A 26,377-nucleotide genomic window follows, 5' to 3' on the forward strand; every position below is an offset into this window, starting at 1 on the left:
GTTATTTATTTCAGGATAGGGGAGAGCTGAGAGGACCGGCAGGGAGGGATGGAGAGGCTAGAGAAGGGCAGGTCCATGGGGAAGAGACCGGAGAAGCCGGGTCTGGAACACAGGAGGGCAGGGCACAGAGGGGCGATGACGGTAGGCAGTGACCCACGACGTGTGGAAGGGGAGGCGGATGCGGAGGAAGCTCACGGAAGATGGGGGTCACCTAGGGAGAGGGAGGGTGCACAGAGCCCACAGGTAGAAGCAGGTGAAAAGGACTTGGCACCGAGGGGAATTAACGCCGGGGTGAATGAGGGATCACAGAGCACCCCCGGGGAACTAACTGAAGCCAGAGAACACGAAGGATACTCTTTCCCCTCTTACTTCGTAAGTTTCTCCATGCGGAAAATAGGGCAATTCCTACTCATGCATATGTATGAAAAGGCACAGTCTATGAAAGGTTCTGACACCAGAGGGAATAAAAACATCAACTCTACATGAAACATTACTCGCTGCAGTGATGGATACTCCCATCCCTCCACGGGCGGGTCCAGAAAAGACAGGAGGAGCCTGGGAGAGATCTACAGGTCAGGCTGCCTCCAGATCCCTGGTTCCAGTCCAGCAGGGGCCCCTCAAGGCCCTCCCATGCAGGAAGGCTGGAGGAGGCTCAATCTCAGAAAAATATGGGAAGATGCAGGGGCGCCTGGGTGGCTCAGGTCATGATCTCACGGTTCGTGAGTTCGAGCCCCGGCTCAGGCTCTGTGCTGACAGCTCAGAGCCTGAAGCCTGCTTCGGATTCTGTGTCTTCCTCTCTCACTGCCCCTCCCCGATTCAGTGTTTGTCTCTCTCTCAAGAATAATAAACATTAAAAAATTAAAAAGAAATATGGGAAGATGCAATCGCCCTGTCCCTTGTACAGCACAGAGCACAAATGGGACCCAGGTGTCTGAGCTCCAGATCTGCTCATTCTTCTCTGACCTTCCAGGACCCCCGGTACCCGGGCCCCCTGTCCCACTCCTGTGGCAATGGAGCAGTCTGAGGTGGGGACTTGGGCGTGTGGAGCTACGAAGGGAGGGAGGTTGGAGAGTAGAACTGTCTATCTGGGAGGTCTTGATCCGATTTTGTGGGGGGCAGCCTGGATGTTGGAGAGCCATCTCTAAGAATCCTGACAGCTTTTCTGGATCCACAAAACAACAGTGCAAGTAATTACTACGTATTCTATCTTTTCTCCTAATTACGGGATTCTACCTATATGTTACAGGTTAGGATAGTATCTGATTCCATTAAAAAATAACATATTTTTTAAACCTGTTATCTTAATCCCATGGGACCTCGACTTTCTGCCTTTCTAGGGGTATTATTATCTCCTTTTAAAAATGTCAATTTGTTTGATTCCACTGCTGATTTCCAATTTGTGGCCCCGTGCTTCTCCCTTTTCTCCCTAGCAAGAGGCTGGCAGACCCTGTCACCTCCTCTGATAAAACTTCTCCTTTATGAGTCACTATGCATTCCACCCTCCTGAACGCCAGCCTTTCTTCTGTCCTTACTCTCTCTTAGGGTGGATGCTCTCTCGTTTATTTGCAAGTCTTTAAAAATGCTGCCTAGGATTTTTTCTACCCCACTTTCATAAAAACAAAGTATGAGAGGATACTTTCTAAGCTTTGGCACTTAACCCAACCCCCCATATTCTTAAAGATAATCCACTGTCTTCTGTCTTCCAGTTTTGCTATCAGCCTAATTGTGTTCCTTTATAAGCAATGTATTTTTTTCTGATCTGGATGGTTTTAAAATCGGTGTCTTCCACATTCTGTGGTTTCATTACTAGCAGTCTAGAGTTTAAGAATCAAACTCTTTTAAAAAAATCAAACTCTTTCGGGGTGCCTGGATGGTTCAGTCAGTTAAACGTCCAACTCTTGATTTTAGCTCAGGTCATGATCTCACAGTTCGTGGGTTCGAGCTCCATGCCGGGCTCTGTGCTGACATTGGGCTGTGTGGAGCCTGCTTGGGATTCATTTTCTCTCTCTCTCTCTCTCTCTCTCTCTCTCTCTCTCTCTCTCTCTCTCTCCCTCTCCTGCTCACATGCACTCTCAAAATAAATAAGTAAACATTAAAAAAAAAATCAAATTCTTCTTCTTTACTTTGCTTGTCATTTAATGTGATTCCTGAATCTGAGGGTACTCACGTCGCCTTCATTCTGTCTGGCTGGATCATTGCAACTGTTGGCTGTTAACTAAGTGAAATATGCTACCACAGTCCCTTATTTTCCAAGACACTCCCAAATGTCACAGGTTTATCAATCCCCAGGAGAGAAAACAGTTCATTCACCTTAAAATCCAGGGGTTTCTGTCCTGCAAAACGTTCTGCATTTTGATGGGTAACTCTGAAGTGATAAAAACATGAAGGCAAACGAATGTGTGGGTTTATCTTAAGAGGGGGATGCCACTGAACAGAGCAGTGTACCCACCCTAAGGACAGAAGCCCGGGGAGGACAGTCCTCCAACGATTAACTAGTTCGTGATCATGGGAGAGTCACCTACGACGTCTGAGGCTTCATTTCATCCTAAGAACGGGAATGACTGGTTCTATACATGGGGTTGCCTTTAGGATTGACGTAACCTTGGTCCGGTCTCGTCTGACTGTAGATCCTTTGAGGGTAGGGACGAGGTCTTGCTCGACCAGATAGGGTCAATTTCTTGCTCTTTCAATAATACTCGGATAATGGACAGAATCCCTTCAAGCACATCCTTTCCGGCAAGCAGGCCGTGCGGGTTTGTCTGTGTAGGTGAAGGATGTGTGGGAGGAAAGGGCTGGTCTTGTTGGTGGCAGGTGCTACCGAGTTAATCAACAGCGTGGGTACGAGGATATCGGGTGAGGTTCTGTCCCAGCCACGGCCCCTCGGTAACCTGGCATCCCTGGTGATCACCTCCCCCCAGCCCTCCCAGAAAAGACTCTGGCTGCTCCCGGCCTCCAACTCACAGGGATGCCCCAATTCCCTCTGTGCACCTGCTGCTGCTCTGGACCCAGCCCCCAAAAGGGATGCTTTCTATTTTCCCAGCATCCGGGGACCAGCTCTGGCCTCGGCCACTCAGCAAGCTTCTCTGCTGTCAAGGGCTCTGACACACCTCCTACAAACGAAAATGAACTCTAGCCTGGGGGAGGCCCCCCCCCCCCAAGTTTGTCCCTTCCTCGTATGTTCTCTTTCAGCTCTAGAGGACTGTTCAGAGTGCTCTTTCCAATTTAAAGGTGCTGTTTTGTTACAGCTGAATGATTCTTTATAATTCTTCTGTGTAAATCACTGTGTGAATTCTGTCTTCCGATTGGACCCAGACTGATAAACCACTGTTTTCCTCGGTGCCTGGCACAATCAACAATACATATCGGAGCTCTCCAGGCGTCCTTTCCTCCCTTCCCCAGCTAGCCCTGAATAATTTCTCTCTGACTTGTTCCAAATCACAGCACAGCTCAAAGTGGAGGGCCCCAAACTGGAACGCACCTCCTCTAATGCTCTAATGTCTCCTCTCACCAACTGCTGTCATGTTAATTAATGACATTTCTGAGAACTGGCTGGACACCCTAGGGGGACCCTGCTTGGTTTGGTCATTTATACTCAAAACTGGAGACCTTCTCCCAGTCTGGCTCCTAAAGACTTCAGGTCAATTAATTTCCTTCCTTTGGTTAAAAAGAAGGATTTTTGTTTGTATGTCTGGCCCCCGGGATCAGAAACCTCCAGGGGACGGGTAATTCCTTCGGTTCCTAATAAGACTGAGAAATTTCAAAAGCACAGTGACTTCTGTAATGGTACCACTACTCCAGAGCTATTTTTTAACTTAAAAAAGAAAAAAAGCATGCCATTAAACCAGAAAGGGTGAAATATGGGATGTGAAACCTGAAACAAGGAAAAATAAGACATATGAAGCCTTCATTTTTCAGGCCTAATCCTGTTCTATTCGACAGCCTTACCGTATCACTGATACAGTATGAAAATGTTCTTATTCAGGTTACACTTGACTGAAAGCTCAGAGGGACAGTTCACCTGTTACCATCTGGTGTGATGGTTTTACAGTAGGTCAGCTCTGCTAAACCAGAACTTGGCACTCCTCACACTATAGAGCTGCTGTGCAGGATGGCTCATGAGAGAAACCTGTGTGGCGTTTGGGCGGAGGAAATAAAGCAGGGACAGCTACGCTCTGAAGCATCATCCCCGGCTACGGTGGGAAGAAACGGACATTGAGGTATCGGCGAACCGAGGGTGGCCTCACCCTTCTGTGCTCCATAGCCGGCTCTCCTTCATAAATGTCCTCCTTCGTAACTGCCAGCCCCCCTGAACATCAAGGACCTGAACAGAAGCATCTCGGCTAACTAAAAGGCGGCAGCCAGGAAGAGTCAACAGCCTTCCGCAGCGGTCTGCACCTGTCCCCTCTGCAATGCAGCTCTCGCACGTGGACCCGCCTGGCATCCTGTGAACTCTGACTTATAAGCCACAGCGGGGCTGGCTCATGGCTCCTTTCAGGTCTTGTGTGGACTTTTTACTTCTTGGGTCCTGCTGCAATGGTGTAGGTCCAAATCCGGTAACAACTTCCTTGGGCCCAAACACTCATAGTTGCCTGCTTCCCTACTGGATAAATCCTGATTCACATACACACACACAAATCAAACACTCTGAATAATGGGTTCAAAAGAATTATATCTAATGTGGCAACAATCTATGTAACTTCTTGTATTTATGTTGAAAAATAAAACAGAGAAAACTGTAGGAATAAAGAATGAGTAAAAAATCTGGATTAAAGGCCATGACATAATCCTAAGGATTCTGGACAATAAATCCATCATGACCCAGGTCCTAACAGTATGTTAAACAAGAAAAATACAGTATGATGTCATTCTTTAAAAATGAATGCAAAAGTCCGTATCATGAGAGTAAAACTGTTCTCTGTATTTTATACTGGTAAGACAACATCTGGGATTCGGTATTAAATTCTAACATATGGGCGCCTGGCTGGCCCAGTCGGTTAAGCATCCAACTCCTGATTTCAGCTCAGGTCATGGTCTCACAGTTCACGAGTTCGAGCCCCACACTGAGCTCTGTGCTGACAGTCTGGATGGAGCTCGCTCTGGATTCTCTGTCTCCCTTTCTCTCTGCCCCTCTCCCGCTCACAGTCTCCCACTCTCAAAAAATAAACATTAAAAATATTCTAACATATCTTAAGAGGAAATAATGTGTTCTGAAATCAGGAAGTCTAGAAAAGAAAAGTACAATGAAGAAAGGCTTCGGGAACGTTAGGGAAATGAGGTCTATGTATTTGTGGCTCCAGAGAAGAGAGCTAGGATCAAGGGGACAAAACTTACATAAACATAGTGAAAAGCACGGTCACAGCAAATCAGCACAGAGGACGGAGGTCTCCCGCAAGCGGGGGGAGCTGGACTACAAGTCCACCACAGCGCTTTTAACCTCGTAAAATTCCATGAATTTAGAGGTCGCCTGGGGCTTGGCGAGGGGGAATAAGGGGTCCCTCCTGATGGGGACAAAGCTCCTATTTGGAACGATGGAAAGGGTCTGGAAGGTGGGGACGGCTGCACAACACTCTAAGTGTAATCGATGCCACTAATCTGTACACTGAAAATTGTTAAAATGGCAAATTTTATGTTCTATGTATTTCATCACAATAAAAAAGAAACCCATGCTTCTATTATTCTATGTGAGAGATGCAAAAAAAAAATTAAATTTCAAATCTGAGTCAATAAAAGAGGACTCCGTTACCGATGTAGTAAAGGCATTTCTTTTGGCTGGGAAGAATGTGTTGTACCACAAAGGGGTTTTCCGCAAGCAAATGCTGCAGTGACCCAGTGTTTCTGCAGGGGCGCCTGGGTGGCTCAGTGGGCAAGCGTCCGACTTCGGCTCAGGTCATGATCTCATAGCTCGTGGGTTTGAGCCCCACATCGGGCTCTGTGCTGACCGCTCAGAGCCTGGAGCCTGCTTCGGATTCTGTGTCTCCCTCTCTCTCTGCCCCTCCCCCACTCATGCTCGGTCTCTCTCTCTCAAAAATAAATCAACATTAAAAAAAAAAAATAAAGACACATAAAAGCCAAAAGCAATTATGCATTCTTTGGCAATGCCAGTCAATCAAACCAGAGGGGTTCCTGAGGGGAAGAAACAGTATGCAAAGAAAGTGCATTTGTAAATGTCCCCATATTATCATGATGATAAATGTCCTCAGTGATGATGAAATGGGGCACACAGCTTAGAATAAAGTCCTCTTTCATCTACCCATAACACAGAGACATACAAATTTACAAGTACAGGGGCCAAAAACACCCAATTTAATACATAAGTGGGAAAGAAGTATCTAGAAGCCTGGGACAACACTGGGGAAACTTCATGCCTTTGTTCATACATGTGGGCTGCTGAATTCTGATAGGTTAGGAAGCGATCCATGAGAGACCTACAACCAGAAAGTCTGCTGTAGGGGGTTTCTTTATGGCGGGGGGAGGCGTTGCCCAACAGATCTGAGGGTTGTGACTTCAAGCCCTATGTTGGGCATGGACCCTACCTTAAAATTAAAAAAAATTTTTACACTTGTTGGGATGAGCACTGGGTGTTATACACAGGGGATGAATCGCTGGAACCTACTCCTGAAATCATTATAGCACTATACGCTAACTAACTTGGATGTAAATTAAATAAATAAAATTAGAAGATTTTTAAAATTTTTCAAATTATTATTATTTTAAGTTTATTTATTTATTTTGAGAGAGAGAGAGAGACAGTGTGGATGGGGGAGGGGCAGAGAGAGAAAGAGATAGAGAAAAAATCCCAAGCACCCACAAAGCTGCAAGGTCATGATCTGAGCCAAAACCAAGAGTTGGTCACTGAACCAACTGCACCACCCAGGCGCACCGCCAAAAAATATTGTTTAAAATTCACTGTAAGATTTAAGATTTCTTTGCTGTTTTCTACCCTCCCACCAAAAAGCATATATATATATATTTTTTTTTTTTTTTTTTTTTTAAAGATTTCATTTTTAAGTAATCTCTATACCCAACATGGGGCTTGAACTCACAACTCCAAATTCAAGAGGCACAAAAAGCATATTTCTTCTTAAAAGTGAATGAATGAAAAAAGATGCACCATACTAATTGAAAGTAATCTTTATATAAAGAAGAATAGGGGCGCCTGGGTGGCTCAGTTGGTTGAGCGTCCGACTTCGGCTCAGGTCACGATCTCACGGTCTGTGAGTTCAAGCCCCGCGTCGGGCTCTGTGCTGACCACTCAGAGCCTGGAGCCTGTTTCAGATTCTGTGTCTCCCTCTCTCTCTGCCCCTCCCCTGTTCAGGCTCTGTCTCTCTCTGTCTCAAAAATAAATAAACGTTAAAAAAAAATTAAAAAAAAAAAAAGAATAGTTAGAAGATAAACTACCCGATTTCAAAAAATTATTTTAAGCCTATTAATTCTTTGAGAGAGAGAGAGAGAGAGAGAGAGAGAGAGAGAATCCCAAGTAGGCTCTATGCTGTCAGTACAGAGCCCGATGCAGGGTTCAAACTCATGAACCATAAGATCATGACCTGAGCTGAAATCAAGAGCTGGATGCCCACCCAACTCAGCCACCCAGGCGCCCCCTCTCCCAGGAATTTTTATTAAGCTACAAGACACTGTGGTTCTGGCATCATGACAGATACCTGGATGGATGGAACAGAAGAAAGAGTTCTGAAATAAATTACACAGAGAGGGGTAATGGATATTCAACAATGGTACTTCAGCTAAGAACAGTCTTTCCAACAAATGAGGTTGGAAGTGGGCATCCGCGTACAGGAGGAAAAACAAAATCTTTGATATATCCCTCACATTATATTAACAAATGAATCAAAGTAGATCACACACCTAAATGTAACGCTTAGAAGAAAGTCTTTGTGATCTTGAGTCAGTCAAAGGTTTCTTAGCTACGACACCAAAAATGCAATCCGTGCATTAAAAAAATTGATAATTTGGACTTCAGCAAAAGCAAACGTCTGCTCTTCAAAAGACATTGTTAAGAGAAAAGACAAACCAGACTTGGAAAAAAAATATTTGCAAACCAGATACCTGATAAAGGATATGCATTCAAAATTTACCAAAAACTCTCAAAATTCAGTAAGAAAACAAAACACCACAATCAAAAAGGGGCTAACAATTTGAACAGATGCTTAACAAAAGATACACCAAGGGCACAGAAGATGAGAAGATGTTCAACATCATTAGTCATTAGGAAACGCAAATGAAAACCACAGTGAGATACTAATACATACCTACTTGAAGGGCTGAACTTTAAGAAAAAAACTGACAATATCACATGTTGGCAAAGATGTGCAGGAAGTGGAAGTCTCAAACTCCACTAGCAGAACTGTTTCATTAAAAATACATAAATAAAAATAAATACACACCCCTACTGTATAATTAGTCATTCGACTCTTGGTGTATTCTCCCAAGAAACACGAAACTGTATGTCCATACAAATACAATTTCATTGTAATAACCCCGAACTGGAAACCACCAACAGGTGAATGGCTAAGCACACTGAGTTATACTCATATAGTGGAATCCCATTTGGTACTAAAAAGGGATACGCTACTGATACATACAATGACAAGGAATGATTCCTCAAGGAAAGAAGCCAGCCCTCCCAAAAGGACACACTGTAGGACTCTGCACAAAATTTGAGAAAGAAAACAAACTCATCTAGAACAACAGAAGGGAGATCGGTAGTTGCCTGGGGATGTAGGGGGCAGGAGGGAGGGAGGTGGGGCAGGGAGGGGTGGGAAGATTATACGTGGGCACACAAGGAAACTTTTGGGGGCAACATATACCCCTCATCTTGACCAAGGTGATGGTTTTAGGTTTTAGAAGTGTACACGTAGGTCAAAACTTACCAAATTAATCACATTTAAGTATGCTCAATTCAAAGCTCAAAATAAAGCTGTTATAAAAAATAAATAAAATTGACAGCTTGTTTGGGCAAGGTCGTTAAAACTTTGGGCAAAGTCCTTTCAACCAAGCGAAGGCAAGATTCGAGTCCATGAGGCGCGTCCACGATGAGGTGCCTTTGTATGTGTATGTGCCACTGCGGGGGGTGGGGGGAACCCAAGAAATTCTTCCTTTTACAAAATGCAAATGGCAGGGAGGGGTTCATCCATTCACACCCTTCGAGCCCAGTCCTGACGCAATCTGTTTCTTTCCTTATCGCTCAAGTAGAAAGTGATTACTCCCCTCTGTGAGTCACTCCAACACTTAAGTTAATTTTCAGATATCAGCTCAGTGCATTTCTTCAACCGCCCATCGCACATTTATTAAATGACGCATCTAGGCCAGATACACAGAGGCCTGGTGCTGGAAACACAAATGTGAGCTGGGCGTAGTTCTTTACCGGCAAAAGCCTCGTAGTTTACTGGCAAAAGACTTGGACAATAACACGCTGTAACGTGTCCACAAACGTTTAAAAGTACAACAGGAACCTGGAGAAAGAAATTGGTGTTGTCAGACGCCTGGTCTTGTGCTGTAGTGACTGGTTCGGGACCCCATTTCCTTTCAGACCAACGCTCCCCGAGAACAAGGGACCGTGACTTACTCACTTGAATCATCCACTCAATCACCCAGCACAGGACCTGACACGAGAGTTTTCACACTTGTGCATTTGTTTGAACGAATGGAAATTTCACTTCATAGGCATCTGCTCTTTGACTAGAAGGCAGGGCCACCATGTTGCCAACTTGTCGGTTGAGTCCCAACCTTTATCCATTTTGTCATCCGAAGCAAGTCATTTGAGGGGAGATGAAACACCGAAATCTAGGTTCCCCCAGATCCCAAAGGAAGCGCTCATACCCATTCTGTCAGTGAAGAAAACAAGGAGGAGGTAGGGGTGGGGTGGATGGGGCTCGGTCAGCGAAGCCTGGGGCACAAGAGTCACACGGTGAATCAAGGTTCCACCGAGGGTCTAAAGCAGGCCCTGGCGCTCCGTGTTGTGACCATCAGGTATTCCCCTGCCCAGCGAGCACACATCTGATCTCTAGAGGAATCCTACCAGTCTCACTGTGAAAGCCATTTCTAGGGATTATACGTGGGACTTTCTGCTTTTCCAAACGATCACCAACCCTTTATCTGCACTTAGTTTCTGAAGGGGCAGAGAGGTGGAACAGATATGCAATCATGAAGTTTCAGTTAAGATAAAACTAGCACAAGACGGAAAAGTCTCAAACTACAACCAAAAGATTTGGCCTAAACACCAGGCAAAAATCCTTCACCGTTTCCAGACGGCGCAATTGAGCCCGAGAAGAATTTTCCACTCAGTCTTCAAGACGAGGTCGATCTGCTTCTCGTACTTACGTGTCTAGAAACCACAGGTCTCAGAAGAGACATGCAGCAGAAATTTATTTGGACTTGTCTGGACCCACCAGCCTGACGGCTCCAAGGGACAACAGGGAGGGATGGGGCTCTTACCTGTAGATGGGGTCCTGCATCACCAGCATCTTGCTTTCATCCCATGTCCACTCCTTTTTCTGCAATAAAAGAAGCTGTAAATGAATAAGTTAGGCTTGTCCTCCGCCACAGAACCAGGGCAGACATTGAGCTACCGATGCCTATGCAAACGCATGCACTTGCTCCTGGCCTGACTTCTTCTAAGAGGCCTGGCGCCCAGGGCTCCAGAGGCCAAATGGAAAACATCGTGTCTGGTCTGAGCGGTTTCCTTCTAACACTTTAAGGAGACTGCCTCTCCGGGGCACAGGAGGCAGGTGGGAGCCAAGGCCACCCCAGGGGGCCACAAGCAGACTCTAAATCAAAAGTTCATGGAGAAATCGCCAAGGGGAAAAAAGAGACGACCTATCACTCCAGAGGAGTGGGAGAAGCAGGAGGAACAAAAGGGAGAAGGAGGGGCACCCGGGGGCTCAGACGGTTAAGCGTCTGACTCTTGGTTTTGGCTCAGCTCATAATCTCATGGGACGTGACTTTGAGCCCTGCGTCTGGCTCTGCACTGGCAGTGTGGAGCCTGCTTAGGATTTTCTCTCTCTCTCTCTCTCTCTCTCTCTCTCTCTCTCTCTCTCTCTCTCTCCCTCCCTCCCTCCCTCCCTCCCTCCCCTGCTCACTCACTCTCTCAAAATAAATATTTTTTTAAAAAGGGAGAAGGGGGCAGAGCTGTGAATGGTGCTGTCAAAAGCAAAGGAAGTGTAATTCTCACCCTCCCCTCCTCAAAGGGGACAAAGCTGGATACAGGCCTGGAGAGTTAACTAGCGTATTTGTAGTCACCCAAGAGGACAGTCGTGCTGGCTGGGGACCTAACTCACGGCGAACACAAAGGACACCCCTGAGCAGCTGGGGACGAGGACAGGATGGGGGCGAGGGCTAGGGCAGAGGACTCAGGGGCGGTTCCAGAGGCCCCAGATGCTTGATGAGGGGAGGAACACCCCCACCTCCCAGGTCCCCAGGTGCAGGGACAGGGGCTCCTGCTGCACCTTCACTGGCCTCTGCCGCAGGGGCGGTGCTGCCCAGGACAACCTGGGAGTCGCACACTCCTCTCTCCGTCGATGGGGATCAAGCAGAGTGAAAGGCAAGCAAGTGTATGTTGGATTAATTACCGTGGAACGAGCACTGTCAGCTCATTCAGGGGGGGACTATATTCAGGCCCCTTCGGCCTGAAGCATTTCTCCAGCGTGAACACTCAAACACAACCCCGTACGCACCTGGCAGGTGTATGTACGTGCGCGCGCACGCACACACACACACACACACACACACACACACACACACACACGCCATTTCACCCCCAAATTCTTATTCAATACCAATCCAACCCACAGAGGTGGCTTTTCGACGGGCTTACAAGCATTAGGTATCCAATGCTGTTTTACAGACAAGGAAACTCAGCTTCAAGAATTAACTGTTTTGGGGGGACACCTGGATGGCTCAACCGGTTAAATCTCTAAGCGTTGATTTGGGCTCAGGTCCTGATCTCGCGGTTCGTGGGTTCAAGCCCCGCATCGGGCTTTGCCCTGACAGTGCAGAGCCCGCTTGGGATTCTCTCTCCCTCCCTCTCTCCGATCCTCCCCAACTCTCTCCCTCAAAAATAAATAAACAAACTTTAAAAAAAGCAAAAAAAGAGTTAACTATTTCTTTTCAAAAGTTACCTTCCTGTAACTGCTACTCATCGCCCTGCAAGATTTTAATACAGGAATGGCCCATTTGGAGCAAATCCAGAAAGAAGGAGAGTACATCTTTTTCTAAATAGGAACTCTCTAGATGCGTATAAACACAGCCAATCCAGACTCTCTTCTTTAAACTAAATCACCCCAGGCTTTGTCAACATTCCTCAGCAGACAAGTCTTCTGGGTTTCTTACTACCCTAGCTGACCTTCTTTGTACCCCTCTTAAAAAAAATGTTTTTTTCAATGTTTATTCTTGAGAGAGAGAGACAGAGGGCGAGCCAGGGAGGGGCAGAGAGAGAGGGAGACACAGAATCCGAAGCGGGCTCCAGGCTCCGAACTGCCAGCACAGAGCCCGACGCAGGGCTCGAACTCACAAAATGTGAGATGACGACCTGAGTCCCAGTGGGACGCTAAACCAACTGAGCCATCCAGGTGCCCCCTTCGTACCCACTGTATTTGCCAATGCCCCCCTCAACACCTGCTACTCTGGCCTGAATCCCTTCCTGATTTACATGTGGTCTAATCTGCAGACACACATTCCTATCTCTGTTCTGGCTGTGATACTGCTCTTAACCCAGCAAGGATCGGTTGATAGTATTTTTAGCTGCCTCCTACCCTTCCTGGCACATGTTAGGCCAGTTTTCAACGGACACACTGAGAGTTCTCAGAGGCAAAGTAACTCATAATTTGGATGCCTGTATTTATTTATTCATTCATTCATTCATTCATTCATTTATGAGAGAATGAGAGAGAGCGCATGTGGGCAAGCACAAGTAGGGGTGGGGCAGAGAGAGAGGGAGACACAGAATCTGAAGCAGCCTCCAGGCTCCAAGCTGTCAGCACAGAGCCCGACTCAGGGCTCAAACTCACAAGCCGTGAGATCATGACCTGAGCTGAAGGCAGAAGCTCAACCGACTGAGTCCCCTGGGCGCCCCATGGATGCCTATTTTAAACACACACTATAAATGTTCACCACAGGAATTCTTTACACAGCAAAATATAAGGTTTCAAATACGGCTTGATGTGGGGGCAAAAGCATAATAGAAATATTAAGTACTCAAATATTAAGTTAAACCACGTCTATATTTAGGACCACATGTCCTGCCGGAGGTTAATTTAATTCATGTCTGGAAAGCACCACCTCTCTGCTGCTAAGCCTGTTTATTTACATCTGATTTTGGCAGTTGCAGGTTTTAGTTCTAACATTTCCATTTGGTTCTGCTTTCTTCTATGTCTTTGCTGAGACTTTCCGCTTCTTCTGTGTCAAGAGCGTAACTGCTCATGGAAGTATTTTTACGATGGCTGCCTTAACGTCTCTGTCACATTATCTAACATCTGTCCTCTCGGTATTGGCATCTCTTGACTATCTTTTGTTCATTCAAGTTGAGATTTTCCTCATTTCTGGTGTGGCAAGTGATTTTCAATCGAAACCTGGACATTTCAGAAAACACTTTTTTTTTTTAAGTTTGTTTATTTTGGGGGGGGACAGAGAGAGTGGTAGTTTTACTGTCTTCAGAAACTCACATGCCTCTCGCTTCTATCTGAGAGCATTTTTTTTTTTTTTTAATGCTTAGAAATAAGGTCTCAGGAGTCTTGGTAGCTACATGTAGGAATTTTCAGTTTTGTTTACCCACTGGCTGTAGTCTCCAAGATGCGCCAGAAAAGGAAGACATTTCAAGTCCAGATGGGAGTGGAGAGGAGAAAGGAGAAGAGAGGAGGAAGGGAGAGGGGTGCGTCCCTGAGGCTGTCAACACCACTTCGAGGCAGGGTTTGCCACCATCAGCCCAGGAGGACCAGCAGGACGGAACGAGCTGGTCTTCAGCCTCCTTCAACCTGAGGCCCAGGCTCAGGCGGGCCTCACTGGCACCATTCAGAGTCCAAGCAGGTACGGCAGGGAGGCCCATAAGCGAGGCCCAGGGAGGCAAAGATCAGCCCCCTCACCAGCTCCATAAATATAAAGGGATGGGGGAAAGGGGGAATGTTAGCAGAGAGGGAGCACCCTAGGGGCAGCTGTCTGGCTGTCTGCCAGCCCCCCAACCTGTACCTGTACACACGTAACTCCTTTCTCTTGCTTGTTGTCCCCTCTGCACCTGCCAAGGACACTCTCAGCACGGTCGAGACCTTCAGGAGGACCCTGAACTAGGGTTTGCTAACCCAGGTCTCTCTATGCCTTCCCTCCGCCATCAGTCTCCCCTCCCCCTTCTCTTCTTCTTATCAATTCCTTACTCCAAGGGAATTAAAAAAGTCAACAGGATAGAGCAACTTAACGTGAGGGAAGGCTCTGCGTCATATTATTGGCTAGTCAGAATTTTCTGGAGTTAAGTTGTCGTCACAAGGATGTGCCCTACCGATCTTCCATTACAGAGAGTTTAGCCAAGATCCCAGGGGCGGCATTCTGAAGCCCGTCCTCTTGCTTCTTTGAGGGGCCCTGCTTCCGGGATGCTCCCGGCCCATCAGGGGTGCTCAGGGGTGCACAGGGCAGGCCCGTTTCTGGGAGACACAGGAGTCCTCCCACATGGGACTTTGCCTTCACAATCTCCTGACAGTCTTGCCAAACCTTCCTCAGAGCACACCGCCATCTACGAGACTTTCATCCATCCTTCCTTCCTTCCTTGCTCTCTCCTCCCCTTGGAATCAGACCTACTCAGAAATGGGATAGTTACCAGCCTCTCCCAGGGCCTCCCCCATTTTCTCTCACAGGAATTCAATCCTGTCTTGGCATGTGCTTTTTGGAGGACCTAGAATAACACAAAGTGAGAAAAATACAGGAAAGTCATTTTATAACTGCTTCATTTTCTATCCTCACAAGAAATTCTCCAGTTGATATGGGAGAGAAGTCTTCCTTTCATTTAACGATGTTTATATAATGCTTCCTTTGCGTTATCAAAATTGATCTCAACCTTAAAAGATAAACACTAAGCCTCGGAGATGGTAACTTACTTCCATCTGAGTTCACCTAGTCCAGTGGTAATTGAACCCAACTCGTATACCCTCCACGACCCACGTTCTCCTTGCTACTCCAAGTGATGGAATCAAAGAACGTCCCTCTCCGTCGCCTACAAATGATAAAGGGCTTACAGGGTATGTTCCTATAAGACCACTGAATGGGGTAAGCACGTCCTGTATCTAGTGGGTGAAAATGGCCAGTCCTCTATGGAAAGTTACAGCCATTTTGACGTTCCAAAATCTCCCGGCAAGGAATATTACCTGGGAACTAGGTCAGACGTAGGTCTGCCTTGAAGGGCCAAAACCACAAAAGAGAGTTAGGGATAATCATCATAGCTGTTCTGTCTCCCTTTGGAGCCCAGAAATGCATATGGCATCTCTGAAGCTCTTCCCCAAAAGTGGAGGAAGGATTTGTATCAAGATTTATTTTCTACCCTTAGTGGAAATTATCAGTAGGCACATTGCAAAGTCTGTAAGCTTTACCATTATTCATGTTCCTGGCAGCAATGGGGATTTCTCAAAAAACAAAAACAAAAACACAACAAAAAAAATCAAAGAGCCCAAAGCATAACCTTGCAAAAGTCTCATTAACTCAGCTTGACAAGTTCTCCATGCTTCCAGAGGGAACAGGATTAGTCCGAAAATATAGCTATCACTCATCTTCTGGCATAACCTATGGATACTGGATATAGAAAACACATTTCAAAACTGCAGTGCTTGCTAGTAAATTCTCACACAATGTACACAGTTCCTAATGTGCATGTTTTAAAGTTAGCAGAAAATAAAGAAGGCCTGGAAACATAACAGGGTAGAAAGAAGACCAGACCAAGTTTAGTCCTGGCTCCATCAGTAACTATGTACCCTAGTTATCTCTGGGTAACCCTAGGACAGTCACTGTGCCTCTCTTGATTTGCTTACTCATCAACCAGGGGATCAGATCAGATCATTTCTGAAGTTTTTCTCCTAAATCCTGCTTCTATAATTCTAAGTGCCTCCTTTTCTTACTCAATTAGATTTGAGTTCTGTGTTTCCATGATAGCGAATGCTTCTCTTTGGACAGGGAACCAGTTTTCCCGCAACGTGATAGGCCAGTTGACAGAGTACAGGCTAGAAGTTAAAGACCCTGGATTAATCAGTGATGCGTTTTCTATGGACTGGCTTTTCTCCAAGCAGCCTGAAGAGGTAAGTGCACACACGGGGACATGATACTGGGAACAATCTACTTATCTGAGCAAGACAGACCTGGTTCAAACCTTGACTTCACCTCTGATGGGATGTGAGGTCTTGGGTAAGTTGCTGCATCTTCTTTCACAAAGAACGGTACGTACCTCAGAGGACGATGGTGACCATTTCCTAAGTAATACAGTGCATCAAACAGCCCTGGCAAATGGCAGGTGCTCAGTATCAGTGTTAGCCATTCCTGTTAGCTCGTCTCATTACCATCTTAGAGTGTCATTACTTTCACGAATTTGCTCCCTCTCGTCTTCTACCTTCCCAAACAGACGAAACGGGATTAGAGAGAAGACAGGGTCCCTGCCCCTAAAGGCTCACAGCCCATGGGGGAAAGATATAAATCACCATCATGCAATTGTGTAGCAGCTATAGACCTACGTACACAGATAGTGCCATTAAAAATAATTTTGCTGGAAAGGGCCCGTGTCTAGTACCCTTACAGATCCTAGTCAGTTCCTTGAATATGGTAGACATACAACGAACATTTGTTAATGAGAACGATGGAGCCTTTCTAGAATGTTGCCTTAGGAGATCCCAACTAAGTTATTGGTTTAGAAGAGAAACCACATGAAACTGAGGCCCTTCAGGTCCTTTTGTAGAAAAATCCTTTGGACGAAGTTCAAGAGTAATCCTTCTTATTGAGAAGTCCACTCCCTAGCAAAGAGTACTATAGTGTGATTCCGGGATTGTAATGAATAATCATTATTATATACACAGCAAAACTAATTACTTGGGTTTGGCTGGGAGTTGAGGAAAATGTACTGATTGGAAGACGACAAAGCCACTTAATAGTGGGGTTCACACCACAAATATAAACCAAGAGTCACAGCAGTTTGAGATTCATTATCTGCCAGCATCGGTTCAAGGCGGCAGCCTTTTTTAGACACTTGCGAATATAACCAAAAAGATACATATTTTTTTTTTATGTCTCAGGGAGAGATAATCACAAAATATTTGGCTACCGCCTACACTAGAATCAAGCACCACAGACCAGAGTCACTGAGCAAGTCCGACTCCTAATACCACCGACGTTAGCGACTTCCACGGACGCCTTTCTGAGCTTGGGGAAGGCTCTTGTCTCTGTCTCTTCAAATGGGCAAATTGAGAGGAGGAGGAAGAGGGAGGGGAAGGTGATGGCCCAAAGTAACAAACGAGACTTCATTTGATCCAACTGCTAAGTGTTTAGCTCCTCCTGATTTGAGGATATCACCACACACAAATCCTGTTCCCTCATCCAGCAAGCCGACAGCCATAATAACTGAAAACACACCACATGCGCCAGGCCCCCAAGTAAGTGCTGAGCTTCCAACAGTGGCCCCTGCCCTTGGAAAGTTCCTGGGAGAACAGAGGATCCCTGTAAACACACTTCTCTCCCCGCCGCCCCCCCGTCAGGATGCATTGCACTGTTCCCCAGGCCCAGCCGGGAGGGGGGTGGGGGGGAAGGGCGGCTGCCTTGGGAAGTGTTTGGCCTCAGAGGATCAGGAAACAACAACACGTAAGCCCACTTGGCCTCTAGGGTCTACTTCATCCACAGCTCAGTAGGCTTCAAGGACCTAAGTACAGGTGACCCACACAGACATACGGGAGCGGCCAACAGCACGGCTCCAGAGCTGGTGCAGAATATTCCAGCTGGCGAAGTGAAAGTGGTCACCTAATCGGACTCTCGAGAGTTGAAGCTCAAGAAGGCGAAACAACCTGCCCACGGCCACGCAGCGAGGGAGGGAAGAGCCAGGGCTCGGAGCCAGGTCTTCCTTCCTCGGCCGAGGGCTCCTTCCGGCACGCACACGAACCCACGGAAGGTCAGCGTGTTTGCAGGAAGCGGGGGCTATTCGACATTCGGACGGACCGCTGCAGCGCAGACACGGACTCATCAGTGGAGCACGTCAGGCTGTCCCGACACGGGTGCCCACGGCTGAACACCGGCCGTGACTTTTTCTGCACATTCGGCTATCCGGCAAGAGCTCTCATTCTTAACCTGATGAGGACGGCCATCACCCAAACCTGCAGACGGTCCCATGTCCGGGGAGGCAGGTGTGGCAGGTCTCTACCCAGTCCCTCTCCATTCTAGACACAGACAGGCACACGGACATCGGGGCGGTATCCGCACACTCGGATCGTAGAGGACGGTCCGGGGGAACAAGGCGCCGCAAAGGCTGATGGCTGTTAGCGTGCACACAGTCTGTCCGAGGCAGCACACGCAGTCACCGTGCTTACAGGCAGCATCTGACTCACAACCACCGCCTGGAACAGACACCAGGCAGGGGCGGAGGAAACAGGTCGGGAGGCTTCCCTTCCTTCCCGAGCCTGGCATCAGAAGAATCGGATCGAGGGGAAGCCCTGTTAGATCACCTCTTCCCTCGGCCAGCTGCAGGGGGGACCTGCACTAGCAATGACCAGGGATGGAGTTTCAAAATGAGTCACAAGGCCCCACGGGCTCCCCAGGGGAGACGCTTCCCCCGCTCAGCTTCCATCACCCGGTGGAAGGGGGCCGGCGTCTCTGCCAGGTGACGTTCCGCACACAGGTGTCCTTACGTGTGGCGTGATCTCGGGCCAAATATCTAAGGCTCTTTGACATCATTTTTTCCCCAGGTAGAGTGGGGGTGATGCTGTATGTGGTACAGGATACGGGAGGGGCACAGCGAGACGGCAGTAAGACCGGCCCCGAAGGGCAAAACCGCAAAGTGCCATCACAATGGATCAAATCAGAGGTATGCGAAGTTACCCGAAAGGGACAGAAGAGGCCCCAGGACAGCAGGCCTTGACACAGAAAATAATGGAAAGTAAAGGTGATGTCAGCCAGAAGTGTGCGTGCATGGCGGGGGGCCGGGGTGGGGGGGGTGCCAGGAAGGTACCAAAGTCAGTGATGAGCCTGTGGAACAGACCCTCGGACAGCATGCGCCCGACAAGGCCCCTCCCAACATCCCGGGGACCTGGGTACCACGGAGCCAGGGACCAGGAAACGTTCCCGCCACACAGTTAGCGGACTCCCTCCGCATCACGCTCGCCGGACCACCTCTGGCAATCTGCCTTCTCACATCACTTGCCCCCGATGGAGAAAAACCGAGATTTGCAGGCTCGTCGGGCTAACGTGAGTGTAGCTGGTCCGGGAAACCGCTCAACGTCTCAGAGCGAATAAAGGAAGGGGTGGGCTGGTCCACCCATCAGCCTCTTTTGACCTCTGTCAAGTACAAGTCAGCGTCCGGTCAGGCTCCTAACCTCGAAAAGTGAGGAGAGTCTCGGACGTGGAAAGGCCGACCGCCTGGCTCCCGGCCAGATGGCGGTTCGGGGAGGACACGGCGCGAGTGGTTGGCTTCCCCAGGCGACCGGGTGCCGTGGATGGTGATCACGTGTCCACGAGACCTTCCCAGCGGGCCTGACGAAGGGATGGATGGAACGGGCGGGAAGGCATCTTGTGATGTGGAAAGTGCCCTCACGTCACAACCGTCGCCTCGTCAGGTAGGACCTGAGGGCGCTGAGCCACAGGTTCCTGGCCCCCCCCCAACACCCCCCCTCCCCCCCCCACACACGAAGGGCCGAGCAAAGCTCTAGGACACTCGTGACAAAAGCCAAGCTGGGACTCAGCCAGCTGCCTGAATCATGAGCTCAGGTGGCACCGACCCACGTTTTTTCCTGAGGGTATCTCTCGCTTTTAAATCCACATGGTTTTCATCCGTGATTTATTTAACTGGGGCCCAGGGACACCACCACCTGATGGGCCTCGGCTTGCTTCAGCCACTCTCCTGCTCAGGGACTCCTAAGAGGACGATATTCTAAAGGCCGTCTCACGGTTAACCACCGTGCACATGTATGTGTGGTGGGGGAAGGGCGGAAAAGAGACCCTTGGAATAAGAACAAGACGAGGACTGTGGCCCCGCTGTGGAGGTTTATAAGGTCAAAAACATCTAAGACGCCATTACAAATTCCCTACCACTTGTGAATTTTTAAGGTGTTCTTTACAAACAGTATCATGTGCTATTTTTTCCTATATACTTCCAACCTCATAGCCATAACACTTTCTTGAACCACCCTTAAAGATATTTAGGGAGCATGAGAGAGCAAGTTTTAGTACATGGGAGACCTTTGTAAACTCCAGCTGACCAGAGAAAAAATGGGCTACCTAAGGAAGCAGTCAAGTCCCCACCACTGTGTGGCATCTGGTCACACGCTGGGTAATGTCTTTGGTCGAGGACACAGAGCAGATTTAAATCCTTGGACTGCCAACACCCTTCCACACCACTCTCAACCACTCGATTCTCCGAGCTTATGTCACCTACAACCAGGCCCTTGTCTTTACTTCCATATCCCCCAGACTCAAGGCCTGCCTTGATTCCCACTCGAATTAACAGCATCTTAGGTTTGGAACGAAAGGCAGCTTGAGAGCTCAGGTCATGATCTCACAGCTCGTGAGTTCAAGGCCCGTGTTGGGCTCTGTGCTGACAGCTCAGAGCCTGGAGCCTGCTTCCGATTCTGTGTCTCCCTCTCTCTCTGCCCCTAACCCACTTGCATTCTGTCTCTGTCTCTCTCAAAAATAAACAAACATTAAAAAAAAAAAAAAACGTATAAAACAAAGCTATCATAAATTTAAAAAGTATCAGCAGAGCTCAGAAACAAAGAAACAAGAAGATTCCTCATCTATCCTCAATCAACCAAGCCCCTTTCCGTTTCTTTCTGGAAACATACACTCTACCCTCTGCCAATATGGACACCTAGCTCTTCCCAGGGGTTAGTAACATCATTCTCCCACGGCACGTACAACTAACACAAAAACAGCCACGTGTTGAGGCAACATACGCCCACTTGCTTGTCTCAGCCCAGCTCAGAGGAATGCCCCCCGAACGGCTCAGTCCCTCCTCCCTTCCTCCCGCCTTGGAGACCCTTGGCCCAGCCTCCCGCACACTGAACAGCCGCGGCGGACGGGTCTCGAAGGACTGTTCAAATAGATGGGCTCTAACAGCAGCAACACAACACACAATGGGGCTGGACGTCACCTCAGGTGGGACTGAGGGTCATTCCTGGGACAGAAGGCGACAGCTGCTGACGGAGCTTCCTCATCCACTCCCGCCAAACCCTCTTACCCGTCATCACTTGAATTTAAAGTATCTCCTGAGATCAAGACTGCAAGGTACAGTAACAAAAGACAAGGGTGACAGGAGGTGGGCCCTGTCACCCAAGGGACACAGGACTCATGGAGCCAATCGGCTGCCTGGGCCATGGGCCTCAGCCTCACTTCTCTCGACACCATGGCTGGTCCGGGCAGACCGCTCCCCAGATGAGGAAGGATTCTGTCCAGAGAGCGGCCTAGAAGGAAAAGGCGCCCCACGCCTACATTCCCTGCTCCCCTCTTTCCTGCTTTCTGGTTCAGAGTCACTTACCTTTTTCTTCTTCTTCAGAATCACTTTCACGCCATCCACTGAAACCATAATGCTCACCTTCTTCTTCTTGATGTTTTTGGCTTTAAACTCGTACTGCAAGAGAGGAGACAAAGAAGCACGATCCGGTTAGGTCAGGGTATCTGACTCTGGCTAGCCCGTGACCCAGAAAAGAGGGCCACAGATGGGCACAGGGAGACCCGGAGCTTCTTGGGAGCGTAAAAGCAGGTGGGGGAGGGGGGGGGTCTCAGTGTCGGGGCCCAGCCATCAGCAACAACCGAGGGATGGAGGTAATCCAGCCTGACGAGATGAAGACAGAGCCCGCTTTCAAAATCTCATCAGAAACCAGAACCTTCCCTCAAAACCTCATTCTGATGTTTCATGACGTTCACTGACAGGTTTTTCCTGCATCCACCCAAACTCTGGAAACTTGATTCCATCTCCGGTGAATATTAAGAAGAATTGGCACCTGTCTTCAAATCGGGACTTTTTACATACTAAAAATGTGGAATTCCAAGTCGTTCTAAGTTCAAGTCCCAAATTCCTTTATCTGTAGGTCAGTTTCCAAGTCTACCTATAGCCTTATCAGCCTGAAATAGTCTAGAGTATTCCCCTATGGCTGCTTCAACCACAGCCCTATACCACTGAGGGACGCTGGCCTCACCCTCAACACCAGACATTTTTCTGTTACATTTGCCCATTCTTCGCGATCTCTTCTGCTTCTGCAGGCATTTGTAATGGCTGGTACAATTTTGTTTTCCTCACTGAACTTCATTCTGAGCACTTATCCAATTTATTAATACCATTTTCATTTGCTCCCTATCTTGGTAGCACCAACTGGCAAATTCACCTGCCAAGCGAATGAAACATCTGGGCTACAGGTTAATAATAATACAAGACCCAAGGCCAAGACCTGTATTCCAACCCACAGCCCCTCTCCTCTGGGACTTCTTATACTCAACACCCTCCCCTATCATGCCACCAGCCAAGCTTGGGGAGGCATTCGGCTACTTGCCTGCACATCTAGAGCCTAATTAATTCTAATTAGTGTGGGGATAGAAATTAACCTAACCCATCCTAACATGATGAAAACATAACCTACTTTGAAAATCTCATCAGAAATCCGGAACCTGGGCCGTCTGGGTGGCTCGATCTGTTAAGCATCCAACTCAGGTCATTATCTCACAGTTCGTGAGTTTGAGCCCCGCATCGAGCTCTGCATTGACAATGTGGAGCATGCTTGGTGTTCTCTCTCTGTCTCTCTCTCTCTCAAAATGAATCAAAAAACTTAAAAAAAAAGAAAACAGAAAAAGAAATCCAGAACCTTCCACTCCATTAGCGATGCCTTTAAATACTCTGATTTTAGGGGTGCCTGGATGGCTCAGTCAAACATCTGACTTTGGCTCAGGTCATGATTTCATGGTCTGTGGGTTCGAGCCATGCATTGGGCTCTTTGCCGACAGCTCGTAATCTGTCTCCCTCTCTCTCTCCAAAATAAATAAACATTAAAAAAATTTTTTTTACATACTCTGATTTTAAGGACTCCACTTAGAGCTTCCAACCCTGTGTGCATCCCGTCCCTTCCACTGAAATCTGAGCTGACCTCACTCTGTTGCAGTTAGTGCTGATGCCCTCTGGCTGTCTGCTTCTTATAGACGGGGACACGACCTAACTGAGGCACGATATTTTTCTTTACGTTGTCACAGCAAAGGTTCTGGCTTATGGCTGATTTGAGTTTCCAGGTGACAGCAACATACATCACCCCCCCCCACTCTGGAAGGTCACTCTTCCTACCCTGTCGACAGCTGTCCTTTTTACCAAGGGGGCTCGAAACAAAAAGCAAACCAGAGCCCCGGACGCACAGGAGACAGCAAACATCAGGCTCAGACTCTGCTTCCGAGCAAGCATGTCCGATGGCAGGGAGAAGCGTGTTAGACCGGCGTGTGGCTCAGGACAGGACCTCAGCCACACGACCGCCCGCTCCGGGGCAGCGGCTGCAAGCTGGCGAAGGCTGGAGCGCGTCTGGCGTGCGCCTCGGGGCCTGGCTGCGACGCGCAGCGGGTCCCCCGACTGCGTTCTGCTCAGGGGCCGTGCTCAGCAGGGGGCAGGGACCACCCGGGTGGGAGAGCCAGCATGGGTGTGGGCAGGTCAGCCGGCTTTGGCCCTGTGCCTCCCGGGTGAAGTGACCCGGCTACGTTTCCCGACCACACCTGCATTTACCTCCACTCCCCTGGGCTTCCAGTAAACACAGCCTTCCGCTGTGCCTCCCATGGGACCAGGTCGTTAGGTCAGGGCTGTTCCTGCCAGTCAAAGGTGTGCAGAGGGGTGTGTTTCAAAGAACTCAGGCGGGGGGTAAGAGCCAAAGAGTCCCAGAAGCACCAGATGTGGACGAACCCTGCCCCGTATCGGTCAATCCCTGCCTGCTTCACCGCCTTTGCTTTCTTCCAAGAGATTACTCACAAGCTCCACATACTTTCTAATTCTGCTTTTCGGCCATAATATCAAACCAGGAAATATTAAGTGTCCACGTCTGCAAGGCACCACGTCACTCTCCCAGCCCTAGTTTTATTAAAAAAATTTTGTTTACTGTTTATTTTTGAGAGAGAGAGAGAGAGAGAGAGAAACAGAGAGCAAGCAGGGGAGGGGCAGAGAGAGAGAGAGGGAGACACAGAATCTGCAGCAGGCTCCAGGCTCCGAGCTGTCAGCACAGAGCCCGACGTGGGGCCCGAACCCACGAACCACAAGGTCATGACCCGAGTCAAAGCTGGACACCCAACCGACTAGGCCACCCAGGCACTGTAATGTTTATTTAAATTTGTTTTCAATGTTTGTTTATTTTTGAGAGAGCATGAGCAGGGGAGGGGCAGAGAGAGGGAGACACAGAATCGAAAGCAGGCTCCAGGCTCCAAGCTGTCAGCACCAAAGCCCGACATGGGGCTCGAACTCACAAACCATGAGATCATGACCTGAGCCGAAGTCGGTTGCTGACCCGACTGAGCCACCCAGGTGCCCCTCCCAGTCCTCGTTTTAGAGAGCACACTGCCTGCTGAACCACCTTAGTGGTCCTCTATTTCCAGAAGAATCTGGTAGCTGATCATGTCTTTCTTGTTGGGTCGGCCTCCCTATGGACTCCACGGTCTCTGGGAGGTTTTTAAAAATCAAGAATCCCCCCTGCCCACTGCACACCCAAGGCTGGCCAGAGGCACCTGGCCGGCACCTTGCCTGTGCATCTGAAACATTATTTCTATAGTTTGTGATTTTGATGAGCCAGGCCTTTTTTTTTTTTAATTTTTTTTTTAAGGTTTATTTATTTTTGAGACAGAGAGAGACAGATCATGAACGGGGGAGGGTCAGAGAGAGAGGGAGACACAGAATCTGAAACAGGCTCCAGGCTCTGAGCCGTCAGCACAGAGCCCGACGCGGGGCTCGAACTCACGGACCGCGAGATCGTGACCTGAGCCCAAGTCGGACGCCCAACCGACTGAGCCACCCAGGCGCCAGGCCTTTTAATACCCTGATCTTCAGGGTTGAGATGCAAGTAAAGGTTCTCTTCAGAACAGGACAACAGCCTCGAATCCCATCGCTGCGCAGGACCTCCCAGGCGGCTCTTACAGGGTCTGCGGGCTCAGGGGCTACGTGGAAAAGCATGACCAAATGGCTGCAGCGGAATCTCAGTGACACAGGGGTGCGTGGGCGGTTCCATCAGCGAAGCGTCCGACTTTGGCTCAGGTCATGATCTCGCGGTCCGTGGGTTCGGGCTCCACATCCGGTTCTGTGCTGACAGCTCGGAGCCTGGACCCTGCTTCAGATTCGGTGTCTCCCTCTCTCTCTGCCCCCCTCTTGCTTGCGCTCTGTCTCTCTCTCTCTCAAAAATAAACAAACATTAAATTTAAAAAAAAAAAAAGGAATTTCAGTGACAATGGCAATGCAGGTGTCCCTCGGTACAACAGCTGGTGGAATGCTCTGGAGCGCTTCCAAACAAAGGGGGGCAAGACAGGCATGAAATAGCCCTGGTTACAGCTGCCAGTGCTGCCCGAGGCCCGTCTATAAGGGCTCTCGGGTTGGACACATTCCCCATCGACTCCACCTGCCCGGTGGTCCGATGTTCCGAATCCTTTCCAACCGAAGAGGAAGGACTCAGACTGCAGTCCCGTCAGAAACTGCGGAAATCAAAGGAAACAGAGTATCTGAAAAGGCTTAAACATTTATTATCGTGAAACCATTTGTTTATATGGCAACTGCACTTCGCTTGGACGACCATGTTTTATTGTGCTCATTGGAGGAGAGAAAATGGAGCTGGAGGCGGGACAGATCATGGGAGTGACCAAGAGAACAGAGAGAAGGGGCTCACAGGGGACAAACACTCCTTCCCCCCCCCCCCCCCGGCTGTGCTCCTCCAAGGGGCAGACAGGCTCAGGAGGAAGCATCTGTGTTCCGCAGGATAGGAATCCAGTCCACTCAGGCTTTGCCAGGGGCTGAGGAACAAGCAGGACTGTCAGGGCCACTGTCTGTGACTCCGGCCAGCCTCCCTCAAAGCCCATGCCAGCTCTGGCTCTCCCCACATGTGGCCAGGCTGACCTGACAGATTTGCTTTGCCAGCCAGGGCTCCCCCAGCAAGGGCAGATTAAGCTCTCTAGGACCTGACCTTTCAGGAAACGAAACAATACAAGTCCTGGGACA

At 48.6% G+C, this 26,377-nt stretch overlaps 1 protein-coding gene across 3 annotated transcripts in view; it reads right to left on the reverse strand.

Moving 5' to 3' along the window:
• The window catches only part of LOC122212473 (carboxyl-terminal PDZ ligand of neuronal nitric oxide synthase protein), a 284,789-nt gene that overhangs the window by 63,225 nt on the left and 195,187 nt on the right, over positions 1-26,377 (reverse strand). For 2 of the 3 annotated variants that reach the window (XM_042926469.1, XM_042926471.1), the window contains exons 3-4: positions 21,701-21,793; positions 10,450-10,523 (exon numbers count right to left, since the gene is read on the reverse strand). In XM_042926469.1, coding sequence (XP_042782403.1) covers positions 10,450-10,523; positions 21,701-21,793 — 167 coding nt within the window. The remainder of the gene's footprint in view (positions 1-10,449; positions 10,524-21,700; positions 21,794-26,377) is intronic. The other variant, XM_042926470.1, reaches the window with a different exon arrangement.

The sequence above is a fragment of the Panthera leo genome, chromosome F3 (genome assembly GCF_018350215.1).
Source record: "Panthera leo isolate Ple1 chromosome F3, P.leo_Ple1_pat1.1, whole genome shotgun sequence".
In the NCBI taxonomy this organism is placed as follows: Eukaryota; Metazoa; Chordata; class Mammalia; order Carnivora; family Felidae; genus Panthera; species Panthera leo.